The 23,421-nt window shown below is 41.2% G+C and overlaps 1 protein-coding gene across 2 annotated transcripts in view; it reads right to left on the bottom strand.

Moving 5' to 3' along the window:
• PRKCZ (protein kinase C zeta) overlaps positions 1–23,421 on the bottom strand; it is a 95,956-nt gene that overhangs the window by 36,357 nt on the left and 36,178 nt on the right. For both annotated transcript variants that reach the window (XM_035116948.3, XM_035116949.3), the window contains exon 6: positions 1,032–1,117. In XM_035116948.3, coding sequence (XP_034972839.1) covers positions 1,032–1,117 — 86 coding nt within the window. The remainder of the gene's footprint in view (positions 1–1,031; positions 1,118–23,421) is intronic.

Here is a 23,421-nt window from a genome sequence, read left to right as displayed (position 1 = left end):
ATGTGCTTCATAAAAAAACTGTTGATCCCAAAATTCTGGTTTAATTGCTCCCTAAAACTCTTAATATTCAAATTAGAGTGCATTGGCATATGACAGCCCCACATTAATCTGTGAATCATATCACTTAGATATCAAGACCCTAATCAGGAAAGATTTTGCTCACCACTTATTAGGGGTTCGTGTGTGTGTGTGTATGTATGTGTGTGTGTATATATATATATATATAGAGAGAGAGAGAGAGAGAGAGAGAGAGAGAGAGAGAGAGAGGTGTGTGTGTGTGTGTGTGTGTGTGTGTGTGTGTGGTATAGCTATTAAAGAACTCTCCTCCTTTCCCACAAGGCAGCAATGGTCAGACAATCCTTATAATTAACCTAAAATCCAACACTCCCCTGCTCATACATTTTTCACAAAACTTCAGAAGACTGTATTATGTAGAGAATACATGCTGCAGCATAATGGGCTGGGTTAAGGAAGGAGGGGTCTCTGGATTCCTTTGCTTTTACAGATGAAGTCAGACCCTTAACACAGCTGTGTCTTTAGTACACGCACTAGAGTTTGCAGCTCAGTAGATAAAAATATTTGTGGTTTCGTTAATTAGGTCATATCCATTTAGCTCCTCTGCATTTTAAGAGAATTCTAAGCATCTTAACGCTAATCTACACACAATAGGAAAAAGGAAGCGATGAAAGACAATAAATAGGCTTAGAGGGAGTATTCACGATGCAGACTGGCTGGAAAGGCAGCATGAAAAATATTTATTTGGACACAGACACACACAAAAGGCAAGTTTTCAAACGCATAGAGGAGAAATTAATCCTACATTACTGTCCCCACAATGAATTCAAAGACCTTTTATTCAGTAATATTGCATAAACTGAATTGAGAAGAACCAAATCTCTGCCTATTCTTCCCCAGTATAGGAAGCTTCCAGTAGGAAAGGATAATAATTCACAGCACCTCACACAGATATACAATACACACACCACTCCCGAGGCTTTTTGGTTGGTTTTTTTTTAAGCAACAGTACTCACTCTGTTAAAGCGTTTTGCTTGGAACAGATGCCCATTCACTCTGTACAGCTTCCTCCATCTTCTGGCTCCACGTCGGTAGATTGATTCTAAGAAGGAAATTAAAAAGGTGTAAAGCAGGAGCATAGTAATACCACACGCACTCTACATTGAGCAAGTTGCGCCTCAATCTTGCTTTCCTGAACATCCACGCACAGCTAAATATTGCTGGTAACACAATCTGCTGTCAAAAAGCATCTGGAGGAGATGCTTCCCCCCACCCAGCCTCTCCCATTCCTCCATCCCCCCCCTTGCTGTTTCCCCTCACATGATTATAATCTTGTTACAGTTCTGTGACTGCTTGCTGCTTCAAGCTCAGGTGAGATGGAGAGAGATAACTGGGTTAAAGAAACAGCATTCCTTGCTAACCCTCATAATGGCAGATTTGCTGTACCAGCTTTTCATGAAAACATCAAGGATACAAGTTAGCTTAAAAGGATGGTGCAGGCAGTACACCAAACCATACAAATCTTTGCACAGTTATGATTCCCACTTTCCCCATCCTGGAAGATGATGTCACTATTTGATCTTCCTTTTAAAAATAAAAATAAAGCAGGAACAATTCAAGTGTTTTCTCAGTTTAGTAATTTTAAAAGTACAGAACCAGGACAAAGGAACCTTAAGGACATGAGGACCACTCAGAGAGATACCGTGGAAAGTTAGATTTTTGCATCACATGCGTTTTCCAGGATGAAATTGGATTGATAGTCATAACTCATCTTCACAACAATTGTGACGCAAGTCACTATTACTGGCATTTTATAGAGAGGGAACAGAGTCTGACAGGTAAAGATTTGCCCAAGGCCATTCAGATCAGAGTCCAGAACACGCTACCCAATGGACTATATATTGCCTTTCACACAGGATTACGAGCAGACATGAGGAACATGATGTGGCTCCTTAAGGGGTGATATAAACAGAGTAAATAAATGTCTAGCTTCACAATTACCACCCCAGAGGTAAGGTGGAGTAGAGGAGATGGCAGCTGTAAGCAGTAGGACTCACTAGCAGTCCACACTGGGGGAAAGGAAAGATGTACTGCTCTACTCATACCCCACAAACAGCAGCCTCTAATAACTAGTTACAATTTCCCAAAACGAAGCAGAGAAGAGGTCAGGTGTACAAAGTTGATGCTAGTGACTTGGCTAGGTAGCAGGATGTGGCAAAAGTGAAACTCATTAGTCACACTCCTTATTTTTAAACTTAAAAGTTGCTCCTGGGAAAGACATGTTGTTGGGAGCTACAGTAGGAACTGAATTGTGCCCTAAGACAGACACAATTACATCTTATTTAATAATTTTCAGGTTACAAATTTTAAGAAGTCCACTCAATGCTTTCCTTTTTAAAAAAATGTACATACAAGTTCTTGGAATTTCTCAGAGAACACTGAATATTATTTCGTCCATTTACAAGGGCGGTCTTCAAATATCCTGACATAATAAACCACAACCTCTGAGATGAGATTTGTGCTGACAGAACTTATTTGGGATCACAGCCACTCTGGCCAAACTGATATGATGAGACAATCTGAAGAATTTAGTACTTTTTTTAAAAGTGTTTTCTGCTTCACTTTAGCTATTTTCACCACTAATGAAAGAGCTATAAGCTTTCCTAATGCAGAAACTGTTTTCTGAACAAGTTTACTTAGACTTGGCTGTGTAGCTGTTTTAGTTAGGTTTTGGATAATTCATAACCAATTTCCACTCCCTGAAGAATGAAAAGTTAAAAGTAGAGATGACAGAATTAGTAACTGAGTACCACAGAAAGTGCCATTTTCTTGTTTTAGAAACTTGTCCTACAGTGAATACATGTCAAGATTTGAAGAACTCCTTTTATATGGAATTTCTGGATTTTTCCTTGAACAGAACCCCTTCAACTATGTAATCTCACAACAGAGTTTGTGTCTGTTCCATTTTAAGAACAGTTTTTCATAGTGCATAAGAATTTCCATCTGAAATACAATAGTCCAAAGCAGTGTCTTGGGTCTTTTGGGTCCTGGCAATAATGTTAATGTAGGTGGCTGAAACAAGGTACTATCTTTGACAAGTAGCACTCATCATGCTATGCTTCCTCTGAAGTGGTGGAAAAATGATTTATTTTAAATATACACAGCCCTTCAGTCTACAAAACTCCTAAGGTAGCTAACAGATTAACTAAAAAGCAAAGATCATTAATACATTCAATGAGTAAAAACAGATCAGCAGCAAAGACATTACTACCCAGAAATCCAATGGATGAAAATTTCCTTTTTTTTAACTTGTCACCATTGGTCCTAGCCTCCGGAGCTGGAGAAAACAAGCTTGCTCCATCTTCTATGTGACAGCTCTTTAAATATTTGAAGACTATCATTTCTCCTCTCAGTCTTCATTTTTTCCAGGCTAACCATACCCAACTCCAATCTGTTAAGGTCATTTTGAATTGTTTAAAAAGACATTGAACAACAATGGGTCCAGGACAGAACTCCGTGGCACCCCACGAGTCACTTTTTTCCATGATGATGAGGAACCATTAGTTAGCACTCTTTGGGTCTGGTCAGTCAACCAGCTACATATCCACCTAACAGTTACCTCATCCAGCCCACATTTTACCAGCTTCTCCACAATAATATCATGCGAGACTTTGCCAAACACATTGCTGAAATCAAGATACACTATGTCCACAGCATTTCCCTGATCCACCAACTTGTTACTCTATTTAAAAAAGGGATGAGATTCATCTGGCATAACTTGTTTTTGAGAAACCTATGCTAGGTCTTAGTAATCACAGCATCCTTATCTAAGTGTTGTAGACCAACTGTTTACTTATCTGTTTGATGACATTTCCTGGAATCAATGTCATGATACCCGGGTGGTAGTTACCTGGGTCTTCTTTTCCCCCACCTTTTCTTTCAGAATGGCGGCACCTATTACCAGGAATTGCCAGCCCACTAATATTAGGCAGTTTTTGCTGCCTGCTAAAAACTGTTTTGTTTAGAAAGGTGTACCCAGCCATGTAATTCTTGTGGGATGCAAAGGGTTAAGTGCAGTGAAGTCACAACAATCCCTAGATAGTCCACTTGGAGGACTGAGGAGGAGGACATGACTAAGCCTAGTTTCCTCTTCCTTCACATGCTAATTAGATGGAAAAAGGCGATAGATAAATTCTGAAGGAAACAGCCATTTCCCTCTCTTGGACCAGACTCTGTTGGACTGCAAAGAAGCAACATCTTAGTGAGTCTCTCTCTTAAGGCCTCCAGCCTAGAGAGAAAGATGAGATGGAGTCTCACCTCTTATAAGTGAACTTCACAATGTATATATTACCTTTTTACTAAGCAAGTCTACCTCTTGAGTGTGCTGTACCTCGAGATGCTTGTAAGTAAACATCTTTTATACTTTTAAGAGCATTGTGTTGTGTCTTTTCTTTTAAGAGGGAAAAAGGGGAAATACCAGGAAAATACACTTTATTTTAGTGGCTTAAATCAAGCCTGCGCAAACGCTTGTCTGCTGTGTATTTTGCAAAAAGGGGAATGTTTTTACTCTGCTAAAGTTTGATGCTTGCTAGCGCAAGCGGGAATAGGATATATTAAAGAATATCTCCTCATCCACATTCCTGAACATTCCCACAATTCTACTATGCATTTTTAAAAAATAATTGCTGATTTTACATAAATGTTGATAAACTAAGTTTACTAGCTTTTAATGTTTAATTTTCAGTATTTTTATGAACATTTTATATTCTATGTAAACTACTTAGATTATTTATAAAGTGGTGTATATATTCTGTTATATAAATAAACACCTGTGGAGAGTAGAAACAGAAGCAAAAGTGAGTGAAGTAACAACAGCACATTTTACCTTTGTACAGTAGGCTAGTTTCTACTCTCACACGCGTCAGTGCTCCACCCAGGCTAGCAGAAGGCATTATCAGAGCTCAAGGACACATTATTGTCAAGCAAAAGTACCTGAGAAGTGAGTGAGGCAAAGCTGGTGAGATGGATGTAGCCTGGGGAGTGAGTGAGTGATAGTGAGTGAGTGAGTGAGAGAAGGAAGTGTGGGAAGAGTCCTGAAGGCCAGACAGAGAGTTCTGGAGGGATACATTTGGCCCCCAGGTCTGAATTTCCACACCCCTACTCTAGCAGCCTCCAAGTTAAGATTGATGCAAGTGACTGTTCTGAAAATACTTAACAAAACAAGTCTCATAAGAGTCATACTGCATGAATTATGTCCAATACTCATTACCCACAGAGATTTTATTTTGGCCTGAAAACACCAGAACCTTCCCATTTATTACACAGTATTCCCTTTGAAGAAATCTCCCCTTTCTGCATCCAAGCCTAGTCTGTCTTGACCAGTCAGAAACTGAAGGCCTTAAGAAAAACAAATCTTGATGTGAGCTTTTATTTCAACTTCTATTATTAGGCTATTCATAAGGAATTGTAGTAGTTTCTATAACAACTGTATGCCCAAGGTTTGAAATAATACATGTGAAACCAACTATGGGACACACACCAATGCTGCAATGTGGAACTAGTATTCCTAAAAACAAAATAGGTAACTAGCATTAAACACACAAGCAGGACACAAAACTCCAAGTATGTATGAGACAATGCTTAGAAGCAATTCTAAAAAAGACAATTTTCATGCTTTATAATTCTTGGAGGGGGGGAATCTCTAGAACAGCCTTCCCCAACCTGACACCCTCCAGATGTTATTGGACTACAACTCCCACCAGCCTCAGCCAGCATGGCCAACAGTAGGGATTTGAAGGGCCACACATTCCCCATCCTTGCTTTTACCGTATATAACAAGAATCCCAGGAAAGGGGGAAGTGAAGAAGGAATGAAAGAATGGCAAAATGACACCTCTTTCCTTTCTAACTTTCCAAGACATCTCATCTGCTATAAAATGCTCAGCATCAGGCAGTTAACTCCAATCCTAGCCTCTAGAACAGCAATAAGGAAAGTCTTGGTGTGAAGAAACACCTGTCCTTTCCTGCGCCCTCTTCTACAGAAATTCCCCCCTTAAGAGATGGGAAAAGTACTAAGAGACTCCACCCTCCAGGCTGGCAGGCAGGTGTCCTGAACAAGAGCACTCCTCTGAGAAGATAAGAATGCCCTACAAATTTCTGTAGGAGACCCCAATAATTCAGTTCCAAAATACTACATTTGTTTTAATAACACACCAGGGGACTCAGCACAAAGAGAAAGTGACAACTGTGAGAGCTTCTGGATTTCTGCTACCTAAATTAAATGAGGCACATATGAAGATCTGGAGGGTTTTGATTTTGACAGAGCCTCCTTAAATGGAATAATTCTGTAGCAATTCCTAAACAAAACTTAAAATGTAGTCTTAACTAGTATAACGGACATTGGAAAAAAGTTTCAAACAAGATTTTTAAAAAGACAAACACCAATGCATTTAAGAGAGACCAAGGCAAACAAAATGTCTATTTCAAGGCCACTGAAGATCCCCTCCCCCAGCAGCTCAACTCAATTCACAGCACAAATACCAGTGCTCATAACAAAAATGTCCTTGAGGCAGGGACTCTTAGGTGCAAATATCTTCAAACTCAAGATTTTAAACAGAGTTGACAGAATTCTGGCATTGGTTGGAGAGATTGCTAATTCAAATAAAGGACTTCAAGCAAATGCTTAAAGCAACATGCAGAATTCAGATGCTTTCAAATCCTGTGGAAAACTAGAGAAATAACAACTATGGGGAGTGGTTAACTTTATTTGGGGGGGGGGGGTTATACAACTTTCCAGCCCTAGCAAAAGTCCCCAAAGAACAAACTTCCAAGTAACAAAAATTGAAACCAAAACCAAACCAAAAGGACCAGTGTTTAATCATACTTTAAAAACAACAAAAAGCTGTAAGAATGTTAACACTGCCCACATAAATGTAAATAATGTGACTATTCCCCCCTCCTTTGAAAGTGAAGGGTGCTGCCACCAAAAAGGCCCTTATGCTATATTTTCTTTTAAGTTGGCATGATGCAACATAATAGTCAAGATAATTAACTAAGAGTCTCTGGCTTAGCTTGGCCATCAATTCTGGGTGGTCTTTGGAAAGATACCACATTGGCACTGGCTTCCACTTGCAATAGGGGAATAAATGCTGGTTGAGCTTACAAGGCTGTTGTAAGAACCACGGACAAGCTATGCAAAGTGATTTGAAAAAATGAGGTAGAGCAAGAACTACTAAGGATTGCTGATGCATACTTCAAGAAGTACATCGGACCCAGTTGGTCATTCGATCAGTACCCTCACCAACTGGCACAGGGATGAGGAAACAAGACACTGTTGCACTCAAACTCCCATCAGCCTCAGCTAGTATGACCAATGGTCAGGGATGACAAAAACTGTAGTCCAACGATGTCTGGTGGGGGGGCTGTTAAAAACATAACTTAATAACTGCCTGCTGGATCAGGTCAAAGATGTGTCTAGTGTGTTCTCACATTGGCCAACCAGAGATACCTGTGGGAAACTAGGGAACAGAACAACTGGTATTTACAAACATTACAGCCTCTATCAGTGGAAGCAGAGCATAGCCATCATGGCTAGTAGCCACTGATAGCCCGCTCCTCCATTAATTTGTCTAATCCTCTTTTAAAGCCATCCAGGCTGGTGGCCATCACTGCCTCCTGGAGGAGCGAATTCCATAGTTTGGCTATGCAATGGCAAAGTATTTTCTTTTATCAGTCCTAAATCTTCCCAACATTCAGCTTCTCTGGATGTTTACAGGTTCCAGTATTATGAGAGAGATAAACCTTTCTCTGCCCACTTTCTCCACGCTTTGCATAATTTTATAAACTTGTATCATGTCACCTCTCAGTCACCTTTTCTCTAATCTAAAAAGTCTCAAACACTGCAACCCTTCTTCATAGGGACGTCACTCCATCTCCTTAATCATTTTGGTGGCCCTTTTCTGAACATTTTCCAACTCTACAATATCTTGTTTGAGGTGACGTGACCAGAACTGTACACAGTACTCCAAATGTGGTCACACCATAGATCTGCATAATGGTATTATGATATTGGCTGGTTTATTTTCAATTCCTTTGAAAATAATTTGACTTTTTCGAGGCTGCCACACACTGGGTTAACATTCATTGAGCTATCTACTGTGACCTCAATGTCTTGCCCAGACAAACCACAACTGTAATCATTGTTTGTTCTTCGGTTTACAGCTTATGATTTGTTGAAAAGAGGCAAACCATGAGCCAGGACTCCAACACAACACTACACTAAGACAAACTATGGCTTAGCTCACAGCAGCAGGACTAGGGGAGGTGTGCAGTGGTCAAAGTCTTCTTTCCAAGAACCAGCACATTTGTACTAAGTCTTGGTTTGGCACAGTTACAGGTAGGTACCCGTGTTGGTCTGACGTAGTCGAAACAAAATAAAAAAATTCCTTCCAGCAGCACCTTAGAGACCAACTAAGTTTGTCATTGGTATGAGCTTTCATGTACATGCACACTTCTTCATATACAATGAAACAGAAGTCACCAGATGCTTATATATAGTGAGATGGTGGGGAGGGGTATTACTCCCTCCTTGTGGTCTTACAGTCTTACAGAAAAAAATGACCCAGACACACTAAAAAGTTAACAATACCATTAAAAGTGTTTTCAGTGTGTGTGTGTGTGTGTGTGTGTGTGTGTTTTTTTGGGGGGGGGATAAAGTATTAGGATTACAACCAGTCCATGACCCACTTCACCATCCATAATAATTTGATCATTGTTAACTTGGTGCAGTGTGCACTTTTTTTTACTCCAGCCCAGTGAATTAAAATGAAATGCAAGTTTTTAATCTGTTACATGGGTTTTGTGCTCAGCCCTCCACAATTATCTTTCAGACAGTTCTTCATGCCCTAAATGGCAAATTGGAGACTCGTCAGAGATTTTTAAAACATACTGAGTGATGGGTGTGTGTTTTTAGCAGCTTGCAGCACCATTTTTTTTCAACCAAACTGCCCACAACCTTTTGATACCTTCTATTGGTGTGGTCTTTGAATTTTGAATAACTTGCCATTTTAGATTTTTATTTGAATTCAGTGCATTTGTAGTGTCCTTTTATTATTGGAGAATTCCAGGAACTGCCAGAAGCCCTTGAAGAACCTGCACTAGGCTGTCTGGATCAGGACTGCTTAGATGCGACATCTTTGCTTCTGGTGAGTGATAAGAGTGCTTAATCACGAGCCACAGCTCAGATGACATAATAAGCCAGGCCTTAAAAGGGGAGCAGAGGATGGGACAAAGCAAAGCTGCTCCAAGCACCTCTTTGAGAATATGTGTACCTGTGCAGTCTGAGTTAGCTATAGTATAGCACAGTGTCATACAAACTGTTGGAAGTGTAGGGATGCAACTCAGCTTGTATTAAGGCTGGTGGGTCAGATAGAAAAGGGGACCTCCAGCATTCCAAAACTGTCTCACTTCCACCTCTGTGCTGTACTCTCCTGCATTCCTAGATGGATATGCCAGATGGGGTTCATCAACCTGGGAAGGGAGCCCATCTAGGAGAAGGAAAACTCTGATCCTAAACCTCTGCTACCTTCCAGGGTATCTTCAGGAGAAGAAAAGGCTAAGGATTAAACCCTACACAAATCTGGAGTGAAGTCCCTAAAACAGTTGGATGGTGCTTTGTATGCCCTCCTTCTGGCAACTCCTGCAGCCAAGCTGGTGCCAAACATATTACTCTGCTTTCATTGGACCTCATCTGTAAGGCCAAAAGTGGTGTCTTATCGTCCGCCCAGGTCTGTGCCCTGGAGAGATCGTTTCAGTAACGGCTAAACGATCCTTCAGCCCAGCAGCCGCATCACTCGCTGCTCTCTCTCTCTCTCTATCCACACCCACCTACCCTCCCCTTTCCCTTTCGCCAGCACACGCCTGCCTCCTCTCCTTCCCCTCTAACGGAGAAGAAACCAGGAGGAAAGAGAGAGATCCTTCCGTATCGCAGCAGAGGCAAGGGGAAGCTGCATACTTTTTTTTTTGTATGGTTGTGTATATGCAAGCATGTAATCTCTCTCACGGTCCTGGTTTATCCCGTCCGAAGTCTCTGCGCTCCAAGTCCCAATGGCTGTCCGTGGGGCACATGCGCAGTAGCGCAATCCCACGGACACATGGACCGGACGCAGAGACACTTGCATATTATTATATAGGATAATGTTCCAATTAATTTACTTTGAAGCACTTAGTCTTAAAAAACAAGATCACTCAATACAGCTGTTTAGTACTCACACACAGTCTAGAAACAAGCCTGTTATTAGTCACAAGGGGTGAGGAAAATGAAATACATTCTGGTCTCTAAACAGCAGAGTACGCTAAAACTACGGTAGTTATAAAAACATACTTGTCAGGAACTCTGGGGTTTGAAACAGGAACCTGAAGCTGAGACTTGCCCTGGTGAGCTATCTAGGATTGAAAAAGGAGTCTGCAATACCAATACCTGTAACTAGCAAGCACCATGATGCCTCTAAATATTAGGACCATGGCCTTCTGCTCTTGCCTGGTCCACAGAGCAATGTCCTCTGCCTGTTGAATTTCTGCTTTTCCATACTTCCAGCTCTAGTAGTCGACATAAGGGAAACTTGAACTAAATAATATATTCCTCCAAGGTTGGGTTCTGTTGGAGTTGCTTAAGGCCCCTGTCTGGCTCTGTAAACTGATCAATGCATTTCTCACTGCAAGATGGGACTTTAGAGGAGAAGTAATATGTAACGGGAGAAACTGAATGTTTTACTAGCTGCTTCATTAGAGAGAATCTCTGTTTTCTTTTGAGAGACAGAGAGAGAAAGAAAGCTATCTAACCCTTCTAAAGCACTGTAGCAGCAAGCAGACACGGATGCTCTTCTCATCAGGATCAAGGAGAGTTTGGATTAAAAAGAGTGGGTTGCAAAAACAGACACACTAAGTGGTTGGAGCAATTGAATATTTTACCAGATAGCTAAGATGTTCAACTACAGACAATCTTAGTTTTAATTTACATTTAAAATTGCCCCTTGGCGACACTCACCAAAATAAAATTATTCTTAAAGAAAAATGATCAATTGTGATGTTTAGTGATTTCCTAGAGGAGAAAAAAGGCAACACAGAAAGGGACAAAACACTGGGAAGCTGAGAATGAAAAGGACAGCAAGAGGCCAAGACCATGCCCATGACAATGGTAACTAAAGTTCATTAAATGTAAATGGTCTACTCTGAGTAGGACTGAACACAACCAAGTGCATCTTGTAAGGCTTAAACAAGCTTCTTACTGTTGTTTTTTGAAAGAAGAAACTTACTAATCCTTGATAAGCTTAGCTATTCATAAAATTAAATCTGCATGAACATCAAAACATTTACTGGACCACAATTCTACACAGATTGGCAACAAACACTAGGACCCCAAATGCATATGGTTATACCCCAAAGCAGGCAGCAGAACTAAAAAAGCTAAGCAATCTTAATTTGATCTCCAATAATACCCAGCTAAAATTAAGTTTTCCTTCAGGAAAAAAACGTATAACAGAAGTGATAAACTGGGTTGGATCTGAAATCAGGTCACATAGAAATCAAATTAGTCATGACTTAAGTTCCACTGGTCTCAATGGGAATGAAGTTCAACTTAGCCAGGATCCAACCCGTAATACTTTGCTTTTACATTTACATTTAAGCAATCTGTCATTCCCCCTTCAAAAAAAGAATGCAAAAAGCAGAGTTGCGCCAGTAAAACATCCAATGGATACAGTACTATGGTGCTGAAATTAAGAACAGTAACATATGATTATAAGGTTGTATCCAACCACACAAATGCTTCAAAGGTCTCTTTTTGAAGAAATGAAAGGATTTAAATATAATCTTTAAAATGCTGATGTCACTTAAATCTAAGTGTAGGGCAACAGGTGGTAGGTGGCCATTGATGAGCTAAAGCAATTAGAAAGCTTTTCTTATGAGTTCCCTTTCAGAAAATGGGTCAACAAGTCCTCTACTGTTGCGTGTATTATTACGGCAACACGATTTCAGACAAATTATCCTGAAACAATGTGAGTAGCTTTTTTCACACTACAGGAATATCAGCTCTGACTACCCTCTCCTGGTAAATTCAATAACTGCATCATTTAAAAGGCATTACTGAAAAATCTTTCAGAAAAGATTATACCACCAAGTGTAGTGTTGCAGGTGTGTTAAAAATACACAGAATTGGGGGGTGGAGATAAGCCTGAGGTGCACAAAGCTGCAAGAAATATGAAAACAGATACTGTAAAGCTTTTGCTACTCTTTCACCCCATTCTATCATATCTGTCAGGGGGACTCCTTCTCCCCCGTCATCCTGACCAGCACTTCGCCCAGCGACAGCGGTAGCAGCGGGTCAGGCGGGGGAGAATGAGGAATGGAGCGGAATGGAGGGAGGGCCCAGCCAACAGGTGTAAGAGGGAGCGCAGCCGCTTTCGCCGCCCGAATTGAGGCGTGCGCCCAAACGCAGGTTTAGGGGGCGGCGTTTCGGGGTCCCCAAGCTATTATGCTGGCCCCTAAGCAGAAGGGCGCCATTGCCAGATTCTGCGAGTGACTAGGAGGTCATGTTTTCTGCTATCTTTGTACTGTAAATAGTATGCGCAATAAAATCTTAAAAGACAGATCGGACTGGAGTGTCTTTACTCAAGAGTAGCCACAACAATCCCCTGACAATATCCATCACCTCTCTGCTCTTTTAGAGCATCTGCACTTAAGCCTGCTGCCAAATGTTTAAATGCAACTCTTTAAAAACTTTGATATTTTGTTTATTATTATAGTGTTCCTACTCTTCTGGGGATCTTATTTCTCACTTCAGATTAAGTGCTCCTTTGTCTGTTCTGTTGTGTCAATATGAGGTCTATGTCTGGCTGGAGGAAAGGGAGAAGGTAAAGACTAGGTAAAGACGCCTATTTGAAGAGTCACAGAAAACAGAGTGCATAACACAGGTGGATGGTTATGCCAGGTGAGAAGATGTGGCAGACATTTGTGGCGACGACTAGATTATCCATCTGTCTGTAGGATGGGGCGCATTGTAACCAGTATGATGCTGACACACTGCTCTCTTTTGCTCTGTCATTTGAAGCATCAAGTAACCCCAGTGGCAACGAGTGCATATTTCCAGCTCCAGCTATTTTGCCAGCTACGGTATTACCATTTCTAGACAGAAATACCATGGCCACAATAGCCCATGTTCTGGTAACCTCCCAGTTGAGACTACAGAAATGCACAGTACATGGGGCTGCCTTTGAATATGGTCTAGAGCAGGCATCTCCAAACTTCGGCCCTCAAGATGTTTTGGACTACAATTCCCATCTTCCCCAACCACTGGTCCTGTTAGCTAGGGATCATGGGAGTTGTAGGCCAAAATATCTGGAGGGCCGCAGTTTGGGGATGCCTGGTCTAGAGATTGCAGCTGCTTTCAGCCAGAGAATTGACAAGTTCAGCTGCTCAGAACCAACATGAAAAAAGGTTTGCTTTGGCTGCCTGTATTTCACTGGGCCAAATTCAAGGTTTTAGTGTCTGCAAATAAAGCCCTGAATGACTTATGACATAACTACAGTATTTGAAAGAGAGGCTCTAGTTCAATTGTCATGGTTGTGATTTAAGATCTACAGCGGAAACTCTTGTCATTTCATCACTGAATAATGCCAAAGAGTTCTTGTCAGCCTTTGATATCATCAACTATGGTATCCTCCAGGGGCACTGTTTTACATTGGTTCCAATCCTACTTTCAGGACCAAGTCCAGAGATGAGCATTGGAAAAGTGTCTTTTGGCCCCCTGGTGGGTATGTTAGTCCTCTGTAGCACCCCTATCTTATCCCCAGTGCTATTTAATATCTACATGAAGCCACTGAGCAGTCATTTTGAGTTTCAGGGTGAGGTGCCACTCAGCTCTCTTTCTGCATAACATTTCTACATAACATTTGAATTAAGATACAAATATTACCCAGTGGGTCATTTTGTTAAAGTAACTTTCACCCCTTTGAACAGCATTACTGATGCCTACCACCAGCTGCTCATGACGTTTTTCCTACTTCAAAACTGGTTTCTCAAACATTTGCACGGTGAGTATTGCATGAAACCTGTCCTTGGAAACTAGCTGTAGATTAATGGCCAACATCTTAAAATGAGGAGAAGGAATAAAAGTATTTTAGTATTACAATTTATACTGAATGAATAAATGATACATTTTAAGTCCCCCATCCATAGTTAAGAGCTTTGCAGGAAGAGAATATTCTTTCTTGCAAGTTTACAAGTTCAAAGAACGGAATGAGGTTTATTTATCAAGCTAAGCAATGGAATTTTAAACGTTAAGGTTTAATACAATAAGGTTGCCTTTACAAAAAAGTTGGTTTTTTTACCTTTTAAAGTAGCAAGTGAATTATGATCATCAATCAAGTTTCTCTTTGTAATGAATATGAACGCAAAGCTGTTGTTAAAGGGATAAATTCTGACGCAGGCTTACAGTATTGAATGGAATAGAATAATTAGTGTAGGAGTTGTCATTGCTTTCCATAGTGTAAGAGTTTGTTTACCAGCAAGTACAACTAATTATATAAGATGCCTGCCAGCTGTACTGTTTGAAAATGTCCTTCTGCCTAAAAACAGCTTTGGTAAAGAACAAGTGAGGGTTCTTTGTAAACTCTTGTTGATTATACAAGAAAAATGGTCATTTCCACAAAAAAGGAAAAACTCTGTTTTACTGAAGAATAAATGATGATGGATCAAGATTATTTGCATGAAGGGATCAGTCTACATTTGGCCATACCTGTTTTGCATAAGTCCATTCCTTTTAAAAAAACAACTTGCAAACATTTCCATTTAAATTGTGTGCATTTATCCTAAAATGGATTTTGTACACATTTTCCTTTGTGTCTCCCCCTAAAATATGTACTTTCATAAACCATATTCCCTCACACACACATTTCTCAACTTTTATTTTACCCCACTGACACACGAAACAAAGACCACCACAGCCAACCACAAATGAACAAACATATCCTAGGCCAACCCCAACATCTCTCAACACCAAAGGAACACAAGCGAACAGCAGAGAACCTACACAAGCGATGCTGACAATAAACCCCACATCTTAAGCAAAATAGAAGCATCATCACCCCACCCCACCCCACCCACACCTACCTCTTTTCTTCCCAGTGTCTCAACAAATGAAACTGATTTGAAAAATGTTATGAAAGACATTGCACATCTCTTTTGTAAACCAAGAAAACCTTTAATAATAATAATAAAAGAGGGCTTACTGTGGTGGTGCTAATGGATGTTTTTGAATTTTGTGTTTTATTACGATACTGTTTACTTTAGAGAATTATTTTTAAATGGAGTTATTATAGATAGTGATTGCTGATGTATTTATATTTTCCTTTCCTTTTTTGTCATGCTCTGTTGAGTGTAATGTATTCAGAAAAGTGATATATAAAGTGAATTTGACTTTAAGTAGGTGGCTGTGCAGTACTCAAAATTCTACTTTAGAATGGTGCTTCAAGCACGCATTGCAATTTAAGGTTAGGTAAAATAAAACCACCCAACAGTGCTCACTGCAGCTGCCTACAGCATGACTGGTAGCACAGAATTACAGCCATGAAAAAGGTATTACATATACTGTACATGCAACAGAACCAGCCAAGAAAGGCACCATACCAAACTGTTGCCTCTAAAATGTTCATATATACATCACATTCTTTTTTCTAACTAAGACAGTTTTGGTTTTATTTCAAAAACCACAACATGAAATAATGAATTTTAGCAATGTATTTATACTCCTTAAGTATTTTATAAGCCAAATATTCATGTCAGGGCTTGGTCAAATGCAAGGACATTATGCAACAGCAGACATGGGGAACTTATGGTCCTCCAGATGTTGTTGGAATCCAACTTCCATAAGCCCTGGCAAGCATGGCCAATTGTTAGGGATGATGGAAGCAGGGATCCATCAACATCTAAAGGACCACAAGTTCCCTATTCAAGGATTAGGTGTTTCAAGCAAGTCTGGACAGTACAACTACTGAGTTCAACTACGTAATACTATGTGATCAATTTAACTATAATTTTACACTGCAGATGCTCAAGTGGCACTTAACATAAATAGATCTTCACAAACCTTCTCCTAGTGTCAGAACATAAAATATCCACCCAACATCCTTCATCAGCTACCTCCCATCCACCAGACAAAAATAAACAATTGCATTATTCTTGAAGGAGTTTTATCTACGGTATATGATAATTACTCTCAGCCAGGGCGGTCTCGAGCAGGTCGGGTGCCCTGGCGCTGAGGCGCGGAGATCGCTCCGGCGCCCTGGCACCCCACGCCACCAGGTCTATACCTAGAGCCGGCCCTGCTCTCAGCAGTTAACATACTTTGCAATCATTACAACATAACATTGTCATCCAAACTGCTATGTTACAGCCAAGTGAAGAAACAAAGCATGCTAATTATGACATTCAGCTAACATGAGTTCTTGCCAAAACTATACTCAGGCTTTAGTCTTGATTAATGCAACCTAAAAGGCTTCTAGGGGTGGGGAGGGAGGAAATAGATGGTGGCTTGGCAAGAGAAGCTTAAGCGACCAGAGTGAAGCCGGAGGGAAGAGCAAAATGAGGACCAAGAACTAGTCACATTCTCAAAGGAGCCTTGTGTAGTAGCAACACAGAGAAGCAGAATACCACAGTGAAAACACAATGTGGGTGCTTACATGCATTGTGTCACGACTGCCCCTCTGCGTGTCTGTGTGCCACCTCTTGGAGGAGGCAGCCAGTTCAGCAAGGAAAAAGGTTTGGGACACTTCTGAGCAAGCTCTAAGGCTGAAACACTGCAAATTTCCATGTGCATAAACCCAAGTTGGACTTGCTACCAAAACTGCCCAGATCTAGTAAGCAAATTCTTTATTCAGAAGCATTGGTTGTAAAAATTAGTGAAAATTAATGCAAATATAATCAATCACAATATTAAAGTATTAAAAAAAACACTGGACAAGAGCCCTAAATATTATAGACAGGGAACATTTCTGGTCCACAGCTGCAATTTATGGCCAACATTGTCTGCCGGGCCCCCCAGAACTTGCCACAGCAACTTCTCACTCAGCTCTCCCTTCCTGCTATGCTTTCTTTCACCTGCTCCTCCTGTTGCCTTCCCCTCTATAAATTGTTGGTTGCTCTTGGCAAACAGTGACTAACAGAAACTTCACAATGTTTCGCTAGATTTCTTCAAGTTTTGCATGTGAAATTCTGCATTTAAACCAATACCCCAACCATTTACTGGCTTATCACAGTCCTTTTCCTGACTACTATGTATTCTTCTAATTATGTTGTGGAGTGCCATTTCAACATGTTTGCAGTGTATGAGGCAGGGGGGAAATGTATTCATACATTTTGAACAGGGCACCCATAAACTCAGCAGCTAATAAATAGCTCTATTAACTCTTCCATGACAAATGTGATAAAAAACAATTGTTACTGTGCTCCAGTTCACTTCCAGCAGCATCCTGTTACTACGACCATTCATTCATTCATTCATTCATTGGAAATGTAGAAAGAATTTCCAGAGTTCCTGTCACCATCCAACACACTGGCACTTCAAAATGTCTTCTAAACATGCAGTGTTTAATCAAATGCTCTCACTCTGCCAGGGAGTTTATGAACAAATAGGCAACTCATCAAGCATGTTTGCTACAACTCACTGCATATAGCCATGTATCTCCACACTATGTACATGCATCACCTCGCCTGCCTCCCAAAAAACTGCACTGTAATTTAGCTTTAAAATGCATTCTTTGGGACAGGCAGAATGTATTGCTTACACAGAAACAACAAAGGATAGCAATTTTGAAACCTCCAGCCAACTCAGAAGAGAGCCCATATTCAAATCACTGCTGAGCCAAAACAGTGGCTGCAGTGGTAGATGCTTCATGAATATTTTAATCACCACCACCCATCAAATTGAAATATGTCTTCTCCTTGTGTGCTTTTCACACCCTTTTGTAAAAGGCTACAAAACTGTTCACAGGCAAGTGTCTGGGCGGTACAGGGGAGAACTGAGTTCAAATCGCCAACCAGCCATGACCTTAGGCTAGTAGTCACTCTATCTCCCAGTCTAACCTACTCTGCAGGATTGTTGTGACGATAAGAGGAGTAGAATTTACATGTACCACCTTTGGAGGAAAGTTGGAACATAAAAATAAAAAATGGGAGGGATGTTTCTCTTCTGCCAAGACAACTGTACAAATGCTGTATCTGAATGCACTTCCACACCCAACCATGCACGTTTAGCCCCCCACCTGAGCGAGCCCCAATGTCCCTCCTGCATGGCTCCATGTCTCTCTGGCTCATGCACAATGCATCAGAGCTTGCTCATCTGCGGGGCAGAAGCAGTTTAAAGAAGCTGAGGGAGGAATAAGCTGTATCAGCCCAACAATACAGCTTGCTCCTCCATCTGTGGTATGAAGGGGAGAGTGTGATGGCGGCTTCACCCAGCAGTATATTGCGGGGAAAACAGCCGCTGCTCATGAGTCCCTCTGCTACCAGTGGCCCAATGTTGAAAGTGATGCTGGTAGCATAGGGACTCAGGAGCAGTGTCAGTTTCACCAGCAATATACTGCTGGGTGAAGCCACCATCACACTCTGCCCCTCATACTGGTCCTGGGCAATGTATTGATACATTGCCCAGGCCTACTAGTAGCCACTGACAGCTTTATCCTCCATGAATTTGTCTAACCCCGCTTTGAAAGCAACCTAAGCTAGTGGCCTCCTCCACATTTTATGTCAGTGAATTCTGTAAACTAACTACCGGTATAAACTGTGAGAGGGAGGAACCTTTGTCTGCTCAGAATTTATTGCCAATCAGGATCATTGGATGACCCCAAGTTCTATTATTATTTGTATTATGACTTGCTTAAAAAGTGATCCAAAGCAATTTTCAAAAATAGTACAAATCATTAAAACTAAATATAAAAACCAAGTCACAACGAGAACTTAAAATACACATCCACGTAATATTATGAGGAACAAAAACTTAGCTTTATAATCCTCTATAATGCACTCCTTATTTGCTATTTTTCGAAACTAAAAAACACCAATCATTTTGCTTTCCTCATAAGTTTTTCAGTCTCCCACCTCATTTTCCACCACTACAGTATACTGTACAGCAGGGGTCCCCAGACTTACCGGGCTTCGGGCCGGAGGGTGCGCGCCCGTGTGCATGCGCACACGCACGCGGTCGTAAAAAAATCGCCGAAAATCGCTTGTGCGCATGCGTATGGGCCTCCCCCGACCCGGAAATGACCTCTTCTGGGTCGGGAGAGGCCTATACGCATGCGCACAAAGGATTTTCGGCGATTTTTTGCGATTTTGAAGATCGTCGCCGCGCCGCGCCGCGCGCCGTAAGAGCGGGCGGTGGCAGCGGGCGGCGGGGGGCGTTGCGGGCCGGATTGGGAGGCCAATTGGGCCGCATCCGGCCCGGGGGCCGTAGTCTGGGGACCCCTGCTGTACAGTGTGCTCAAAATGTGGCTGCACTATAGATCTGTACAACAGAATAAGAATCCTGGCAATTTTTATTTTCAATTGCCTGATACACAGGAGTATTAGAGATACCTGACCTGGACAGAATCCAGGGTCCTTATTATTTCCAGAGCTGACTGGTGGAGAGTCTACCCATTCTTGAATGCTTGGCTTCAGAGCAATCCGAGTGCTAACCTGCAATTAGTTTTACTTAAGTGAAAAGGTAAGTTGATGCCTCTATTCACAAATAACTGGTTTTGATTTCTTTCATTGTTGCTTCACTGGTGTTTAGATTTATGGCACATAAAAGGTAAAGGGGCCCCTGACCATCAGGTCCAGTCGTGTCCGACTCTGGGGTTGCGGCGCTCATCTATATCTGAAGTGCATCCTTCCAGCTCTAGCAAAATATACCATAGAAGCCATTTTGATGGATCAGAGAAAACAATCTTGTTTCATGTGAATAGTCAGTCACAGTAGAATGCCAATTATTACATCCCCTAAAAAGAACACTGCAAACTATGCAATAGCCCCGATCCCTGTAAAAATGGAAAAGGAGTGGGATTTAAGGCATGCTCTCTGTTGAGTAAAAAAAGAAGAAAAGAATATGTAATTTCCAATCTCTGTAAGAAATATGAAAAATAGCATGCTACAGAACACCAATCATTACATACACTTTCAAAACAATCACACCATTTCCCTTTTATGGTTAAGACAGTTTTCTGTAAGAAAAAAGCATTTAAGGTAAAGATGCTTCTTAAACTCAGCTTTTCCAGTATAGCGATTTAAAAACAAGTTTCCACATATCTGTACATCAGGAAAACAGCCACTCAGGAATATAAAACCCGACCTTGATTTCCTTTTCTCTCTCCCTTCTTCTTCCCTTCTCCTCCCTCCCCAAATGTCATGCTCAATTGAATTTTTTCTTTGTTCTCAGCTTCTCTCTTTCCAAGAAAGCCCAAAGCTGTTCTTGTTACAGTTTTATGCTGGTCAGACTTCTATTCCCAGAGCTTAATTCATATTCTTATCAGAGATGTTGTGCTTTTTTTTTTACTGTGGAATTGTAATCAAATGGCAGCCAAAGAAATGATGTATGGACTTTTATACTGTTTGATTTTGTAATAGTTTCCATTATCCAGGAATGTTGTTCAAAGTACCATAGAACTGTAGAGTTGGAAGCGACCGCAAGGGTCATCTAGTCCAGGCATCCCCAATCTTCGGCCCTCCATATGTTTTGGACTACAATTCTCATCTTCCCTGACCACTGGTCCTGTTAGCTAGGGATCATGGGAGTTGTAGGCCAAAACATCTGGAGGGCCGCAGTTTGGGGATGCCTGATCTAGTCCAACCCCCTGCAATTGCAGGAATATCTACTAAAGGATTCATGACAGATGACCTATCCAACCTCTGCTTTAAAACCTCCAAAGAAAGAGAGTCTACCACCTCCAGAGAAGTCCATTCCACTGTCAAACAGCTCTTACCATCAGAAAGTTCTTCCTGATGTTTAGTCAGAATCTCCTTTCTTGTAACTTGAATGCATTGGTTGGGGTCCTATCAGTGCTTTTTTCTAGAAAAATAGGTGCTGGTACTCACCATGAAGTTGCTACAGTAAGTGCCCCACTTTTTAACAAAAAAAGAGCTGCTGCTACTGCATATGCTTGAGTACCCCCTGACAAAAAGCACTGGGTCCAAGCCTCTGGAGCAGAAGAAAACAAGCTTGCTGGATCTTCCATGTGACAACCCTTTTTATATTTGAAAATGACTTTCATTTCTACTATCAGTCTCCTCTTTACCAAGCTAAACAAACCCAACTCCCTCAACAGTTCTTCATAAGGCTTGGTTTCCAGACCTTTTATCATCTTGGGTGCTGTCCTCTGCACATGCTCTAGCTTGTCAATAATTTTCTTAAATTTTGGTGCCCAGAAATGGGCACAGTATTCCAGGTGTGGTCTGACCAAGGCAGAATAGAGAAGTACTACTATTTCCCTATGCAATATTTTTTCTTTACAGCATCAGACTTTCCTTTCACTTCCAGGCATATCCGCAACTGAGCGACCTTTCGGCTTTGGCCCAGCCGCTTCAATTGCTGCTTTTGAATTATGGTGCTGGAGGAGACTCTTGAGAGTCCCATGGACTGCTAGAAGATCAAACCTATCCATTCTTAAGGAAATCAGCCCTGAGTGCTCACTGGAAGGACAGATTGTGAAGCTGAGGCTCCAATACTTTGGCCACCTCATGAGAAGAGAAGAATCCTTGGAAAAGACCCTGATGTTGGGAAAGATTGAGGGCACTAGGAGAAGGGGACGACAGAGGACCAGATGGATGGACAGTGTTCTCGAAGCTACGAACATGAGTTTGACCAAACTGCGGGAGGCAGTGCAAGACAGGAGTGCCTGGCGTGCTATGGTCCATGGGGTCACAAAGAGTCGGACATGACTAAACGACTAAACAACAAAAACTATTTCCCTTGATTGATACACTTGTTGATGCAACCAGAATAGTATTAGCTTTTTTTGTTACAGCATTACACTGTTGACTCATAGAATTGTTGAGTTGGAAGGGACCCAGAGGGTCATATAGTCGAATGCATTGCAATGCAGGAATCTAAACTAATGTTAAGCTTATGGTCTACTAAGACCCTTTTTCATGTGTACTGTTGGCAATCCAGGTATTCCCCATCTTATATTTGTGTAGCTTGTTCTTCCTGCCTACATGTAAAACCTAACATTTGTCCCTATTGAAATTCATTTAGCTAAGTTTTGGCCCAGTCCTCCAATCTGTTAAGGTCATAATGAATCCAGATTCTATCTTTGGTGGCACAGTTTGGTGTCATCTGTAAATTTGATGACATCACAGCTCTACATAGCTAATTGAATTTAACTGTAACTGAGGCCAATTAAGCTCTCCTATTGCCTTGACTCTGGGGTGAGGAGGGAAAGAGGAACCAGGCTGGAACTCCATTTCATTATTGCAATGCACTGTAGCAATTTGGCTTGGACTACTCTAGTCCTGCATTGCTAAATGTGCATAGTTGGGTGTTGAAGTGCATACACTTCTTCCATTGATCTGGACACTCGACTTCTGTTGATGCAGCCTAGAGTTCTTGTACCATGAAGCCATGGCATTTCAGTGTTGCCTGTTCTCAGCCATGACACATTGCTCAAGCTGAGTTGCTTCTTTTAATCTAGTTACAGGTAGGTAGCCATGTTGGTCTGCGGTAGTCGAAACAAAATTAAAAAATTCCTTGCAGTAGCACCTTAGAGACCAACTATGTTTGTCATTGGTATGAGCTTTTGTGTGCATGCACACTTGGTATCTGAAATAGTGTGCATGCACACAAAAGCTCATACCAATGACAAACTTAGTTGGTCTCTAAGGTGCTACTGGGAGGAATTTTTCTCTTTTAATCTGTAAGCATGAGATAGGATCACATTTGCTGATGTTAAAAAAGCAGACTTACATACAAGAAGGTAATCAGGAAGACTGGGCATGGCATGTCAGGTTTTATTAGTTGGAAGTGTAGGCAAACCCAAGATCAGATTGACACCAGCATTTTATATGGCAGATGCACTCTCCCACACCTTGTTTCATTCATTATAAATACTGGGTCATACAATAACGCAAGAACTAAAAATCTCACACTTGCAGAAAACAAAAAGATAAAATACAGTACTACGCTGTAAAAATGAGTTAAAACAGGCCCCTTCCCTTCCCAAAAGATTTTTTTTTAAAAAAAAACCCACCAAGAGAACATCCCATATATTTAATGAACAGAACCTATCAGAATCCATTTGTGGAATTCTCAGAGGCAAAGCACATTTACAGTAGTTGGAGCCTTCAGGTAGCATTTTAGGGCAAAATTAAAATTATCTTTGTG

This window comes from Zootoca vivipara, chromosome 6, assembly GCF_965207765.1.
Source record: "Zootoca vivipara chromosome 6, rZooViv2.hap1.1, whole genome shotgun sequence".
NCBI lineage: Eukaryota > Metazoa > Chordata > Lepidosauria > Squamata > Lacertidae > Zootoca > Zootoca vivipara.
This window is presented reverse-complemented; position numbering and strand designations above follow the sequence as displayed.